General features: G+C 37.1%; 1 protein-coding gene across 3 annotated transcripts in view; it reads right to left on the reverse strand.

The window, feature by feature from the left end:
- The window catches only part of LOC308667919 (protein-lysine methyltransferase METTL21E-like), a 35579-nt gene that overhangs the window by 25482 nt on the left and 3800 nt on the right, over window positions 1-6297 (reverse strand). For 2 of the 3 annotated variants that reach the window (XM_081327521.1, XM_081327522.1), the window contains exon 1: window positions 617-720. Coding sequence is in view for 1 of the 3 variants with exons in the window: in XM_081327520.1 (XP_081183646.1) it covers window positions 617-689 (73 nt within the window). In the remaining 2 variants the exon portion in view is untranslated. Of the gene's footprint in view, window positions 1-616; window positions 725-6297 lie in introns of those variants that run through there. The other variant, XM_081327520.1, reaches the window with a different exon arrangement.

The raw sequence follows: 6297 nt of genomic DNA on the forward strand, positions 1-6297 counted from the left end.
TTCCTTTTTAATTGAAAATAATGAAAAACTATGTATTTGTGAGAAGCACTAAATAATGTGTTAATATAGCATTTTCATTATTTACATAAATGTCTCTGGGGCCTACATTAGAGCTTATAGGCATTGTAGGAGCTGGGGGAGTAAGTGAAAAGCCCCTAATCCAACTACCTCTTTCTGGACAAAAGTAAGCCCTGACTCAACTATATGGTGTCAAAAAAACAAAAAACTCAGTTGGAAGTAAGGGTTCACTTAACAACCATACCACTTAGTTAACAACTGCAGTGATTTCCTTAACACTCAATGCAAAAAACGTCAAAAAAATGATTCCGTTTACATGGGTGCCTCGATTTACAACCACAATGACTTACAACCAGATTTTCAGTCCTAACTATGGTTATAATTTGAGGATTACCTGTACTGAGAGACTACTATGTACCAGAATATTAAAAATAATATATTCATCTTAGAATGTCAACATGTGGTTATCAACTAAAAAAACACAATTTTTCTACCACTGTTGGTGGTTTTGTTGTAAGGTCTATTCTATCACCAGTTAACAAATGTGAAACATAGAAAGCTAGCCACAAAACCTGGTAGAAGAGTGGGTAATATTTACCTTTGTTATGGTCTTGTTTTCTAAGTAGTTCATTTGTGATAACATATTTTTGTTGTGAGGATTCTGAATCCATGTCATTCAAAATCCTGGATAGATAAGTTAACAATCCTAGAAATGAAGCCAAAAACACTAGGTAATAATATAAGAAGTAATAATTAAGACAATAAAATCTGATTCTATGAAAAAGTAGAGCCATCACATTATCTTCAATAATGTTTTCTTGGTTGGTTGGATAAATAAGAATTTTACTGTAACGGTCAACATACAGTGATAATTTAGTGGTTAGATTATTATTGGCTATTAATAGGAGTAGCTCCAATAGCAAAGAACAAGTCTAAATTCATGTTAAGGAAAGCCAACTTTGTGAATGAATGACATGCTTTTGTATTGGCACTATGTCACATCTCACATTTTCACAGATTTCAGCATCTCCCCAACAGAACTTTACCCAAGAGATGTAAAAAAACAACAACCCAACAACAACCCCCCAACACCTGAGATAAGTTCCTATTCAACCAAAATTGCAAGACCTATCAAAAGGTAGCTATGACAGTCATAGACATATACTACGTATGCATATTTTCAAACCTGCACACCATAAAAAGATGTATCATTTGGGAAAGTGTTATATTTAGAAAAATGAATCCATGTGTTTAATAATAAAATGCATACAAATTGTTGAGGTTTTAGAAAATTATAAATGACACAAGTTATTTATAAATCTAGATTGATCTTCAAATTCTTAATTAAAATGTCTTGGCTAATATATTTGTTCTATTTAAATAGCTAATATGAATACTGACATCTTCAGATTGTACGAATGTTTTGTTATAGATTGGCAAATACTTCACAAGAATTGTCCAGAAATATATCTATTTGCTACACTGTTGACATTATGAAAACTTCAAATTGTTTTACACAAAAAATATCCCTGTAATAAAAAGTGTTTACAAAATTATCAAACATCCAAAATTGGATGGGAGGAAATGCAGGAAAAAATAAAATATAAAATAATAACAACAGAAAATGTATTCAATTAGAAATGAAATGAATGAAAAGATGATTCTTCAATAGCAGGAGCAGTGTAATAGTAGATGCCCCTGAAATATTTTAATTAGTAGGCACTGTGCCTGAGAAATCTGTAACACATAATCCACATTTAATAACACCGCAATAAGATCTCCCAAGATTATCTTAATGATCATGCAAACTTACACCAGGGCAGGTGACCTTTGTATTCTTGTCTCAAGTTGATTAAGGCTTTATATGCCTTATAAAGTATTTAATATTAAAATATCAAACTTGACCCAATATCTAATTGGTAATCAATTGTTTTAGTTCATATGAACTGAAGTTGCTTCAGCCTAGATCAAGGGGTGTCAAACTGCTGGCCCGCAGGCCGGACGCGTCATCCGGAAGCCGCGCCCACCCCATTGCCGGCAATGGCAAATTCATCCCGATACGTTGCACAACGTCACATGACGTCGCGAGTTTGACATGTCTGGCCTAGATGAAATATGTAGATAGTGACCCTCAACAACCTGGCCAGCACAATCTAAATCAACTGCATCTTCTGCACTCAACACAATAGTAGCCCCACAGTGAGGACACTCTAGTAATATAAATGTGGAATTACAGGTGCACAGACAACAGTTGGCTGAAAAAATAACTGAAACTAGAAATAGGCATTCTCAACCTAGAGATCACTTGAGCCTTTAGTAACAGTGACTGTTCTAGGAACACCTAAGTCATATTTCCTGTGCTGAGAGCATGCCTCCCCATTAAGAAAACTCCCAAATTCCCATGCCAAGGATCCATTCATTCACATCCACCCACTGACAAGATTCAATATTGATTTCTTTGTTCTCATCCAACCAATTCTAGATACCACTTTGGAGCATACATATATCCTGCTGAATCAGAAGTCATAAATATCACCAGCACATTGATGGCAACTGCTAATAGCTGCTCCCATAGAGAACAAGATAATGCCTTATAATATTGATAGTCTAACTGCCCAGATGACAGGCCACAAATTAGTATTAGATCATTAGTAATAAAAATTATTGAAAGATTCTGCAAAAGCATAAAATGTCTATTCTTTCCAACTTGAGATCATTGATCAGGATAATGAAGAGTGATTCATTCATATACCCAGCTCTCAATCCAGACAGAAGTGAATTAAGATAATTTGTTTGAAAAATGTTGGCTGTCTTCTCCAAGTGTCCAAAATGGGGGGATGCAGTAATTGGGCAGTAATTGTTAATTTCTGAATCTTGTAAAAAAAATTTAAGATGTGGATGCATCACTATCTTTTGTATGACTAGCAGTACCACTTATTACATAAAACATTTATACTCCTTGGATTCACTAGTCACACAGACACTAGCTGCATTGAATAAGCCAAGATGGGTAAGGCTCAGTTAAACTCACTGTAGGCTATCTAGCTACCAGTATCTTGACTATGTTCTCTAGCCTCAAAAATTTAAAGGGATCCTACATAATTGGACCAGACAATGCACTGACCCCATCTCTAGATATTATATCAAGAGAAAGATACAAGTCCATTGGAGTTGGACAGCTGATAAATCTTAAGGATGGATGGATGGTTGGAGGGAGGGAGAGAGGGAGGGAGAAGGGAAAGAGAATGATAAATCGGTAAGATAGAAGTTCCAACATAAGATCATCTACAGCAGGGGTGTCAAACTGCCAGCCCATGGGCTGGATGCGTCATTCCGAAACCACGCCCGCCCCATTGCCGGCAATGAAAAAAAAGTTGCGATACGTCACGAAACGGCATGTGACGTTGCAAGTTTGACACCCCTGATCTACAGCAAATGACAATATGCCATTACCCATTCCAAAAAGTTCTGCTTGCTGTGTATTTGCAGGATCTAAAGCAAATGTTTTTCCATTCTTATGCAATAGGCATACTTATACATTGTTCTGTTTGTCCAGCAGGCCTCAGAATGGGTATTAATTATACCATTTGCACTCCAAATGGTGTCCCTTGATCTATTTCATTGCTTGGAGTTCCCGAGAAAAGCAGGGAGTTTAGGCTGTGAAAAGCCAAAAAGGGCATTTGGAGGCAACACCATTCATTTTGTCTTACCCTTCTAAACTTCAGCTAAGACTTTGACAGACTTATCAGCTTTGCCTTCTGAAAATTTTCCCCAAACCATTCAAGTATTTGTTGCATTCTATAAACCTCTGGGGGGACCGTCTTAATGGTCCTATTTCCACTTATCCCATTAGTGATTGCCCTACTAACACAGCAGAGCAAATAGCAGGGAGTACAATATGTTTGCCAATTGCTTATTAAAAACACATGCATGCCAACAGTAGGTTTAAACAATTACAGGGAACCTTTATACTCAGGTTTAACACATTTAGAGAGTATTTTCTGCCATATCATTGGAAGTGGATTGAGCCATTTACAAAGGCTTATTCTTATATAGTAACTTCTAGATTTGCATAAGCGATGTACGCATTCATTGATTCAAGTTAGCAGAGCAAGGCTGAAGCTATAAAACCAACAACCAAGTATCATAGCTGTATCTATATAGAACATAAACAGATTTTGTAATAAAATTTGCGATAAGCATGTTTACACAGAAGAAATAAACATATTTAGATCTAGATCATTGTTAATAGTTGCAGTGGCAGAAAAAAAATTATCAAAGGAACTTTCTGCGCTGCTCATTCCTCAGTTATAAATTCCCCTCCATTGATATTTCACAAAATGTTTTTCTTTTCCATATGATCTTATGATCTGTAATCTAGAATAGCCTGCAAAGCCTAAAATATGAGCCAGTTGTCTGTTAGCTGTTTTGACTACAGTATTCTAGCAACAATTGCATTACTAAATATAGTTCAGAGTAACTTTAAAAACTGTTTCCAGAATCTGAAAATGTATACATGCAATCTATTTAAGCAACATACCTTTTGTTGTTATTTATATTCAGAAAAAGTAGAGGCAAAATGAGGCAGGATATTTAAATAATCTGTTAATTCTCTCCCCCCAGCATTAACTACCCAATGAAGCACTAGAAAGAAACAACAAATCAGTCTGAAGTGCAATCTATCAATAACTCCGATAAGAGAGTAATAAAACCAACAGTGCCCTTGAACTTCATTGGGAGAAGAAAACCAAAACACAAAGTACACTTACGTAAAACAGAAGGGACAGTGATGACAAACAAGCCAGTCAGACGCTGGCCTCAAATTAGCAAAATCAGACTGGAGTCTTACTGTGTATCCCGTTGATGAAGACCAACTCAGTACGACTTAATTTTGAGTTGACACCTAGTTTTAGAGAATGGTATTTTAATGCCTCGTATCCCACAGCCAGATACACCATACAAGGTAAAGGTCTTTGCAGAAATACGATTCTTCTCTTATTTTAGAACTTACAGGGCAGGTGCTGAGTGAAACTGAAATTAAAGCATCCTCACAGTCCAGATATCATTTTTCTCAAGAAGAGTTGAGATGACACCAACATACAAGAACAATTTAAACTGCCAAGTTTTAAACTGTTTGGAAAAAATGAATGCCTACATCAGCCTTTCTCTGCTTTGTGTCATCTTTCAGAACTATCAAAACAATATGGCTTTGGTACAATAGTTGGAGTTTCTGGGAACTGTCATCTACATGGCATCAAGTTGGAGAAGGTAGGAGTAAATGAAAAAAAAAGTTAGAATCAAGAAAATGGATGGTATGGTATGGTTGTATTAAGAAATATCTGAGAGAATAAGGCAATCATAGAACTGGGATAAAATGAGATACTTCTAATTTTCCCTACCTGTTGTACACCACCTGTATTAATTCCATCACTCAAGATTCATGTTGGCTAGAAGTTATAAAAGCTGGTAAAAATGAACTATAACATCCCTCCATTTCTTTTGGCTTCAACATAAACCTGTTCTGTCCCAGCCCTTGTTGAGTCCTTGTTATGCTCACAAGGAGAAACCCCTCTTCCAATCAAGCAGGCAGGAACCGCAGGAAAAACCCAAACCCCTTTTATTATTCAGACCTGAGTCAATGTCCAAGGCAAACATACTTCACAGAAACTCGATCAACACAAACGGTTGCCTTTGGCAACTAGCACCTTCCACACCTTTCCTTTTATTATGCAGCCAAGGCATGGCTTTCCTAATGCCTGCTCCTTTGCCTTTGGAGCCGCCCCATTGCATTCCTCTGTCCTGCTCTCTTTTCTTGCTGGCGCCGTTGCACATCCTGGATATTTCCCAGCTGCGCTTCATCACTGTCCAACTCAGACTTCCAGCACAGCTGTGTCTCAGCCTGAGCGCAAGTAGAGGGGCCAGGCTCGTCGTCAGACTGTAAGTCTTGGAGCTCCTCAGAGCCTTCCTCTGACTCTAATGTCACTTCAGGCCCCTCCTCCTCATTTGAGTCCTCAGACTCAGCTGTCAGATCTACAGGCTGGTGAGGAATCACAACAAAACCAAACTGAACAAAGAATGTTACAGAAACATGAACAGAGAAATTCACTAGCCCTTTCATCTTTCTCCTTAGAGGCAATTCTGGTTTTGTCATATCAAATGTCATGCAAACATTTTATAAAGCTCCAGATCAAAATATCACATTTTGTGATCATAGGGATGAAAACAACAAAAAGTTAACATCTCTTATATCCGGTGAGATAATCAGTGTTTCTGTCCATT

Source organism: Vipera berus, assembly GCF_964194415.1.
Source record: "Vipera berus genome assembly, chromosome: 4".
In the NCBI taxonomy this organism is placed as follows: domain Eukaryota; kingdom Metazoa; phylum Chordata; class Lepidosauria; order Squamata; family Viperidae; genus Vipera; species Vipera berus.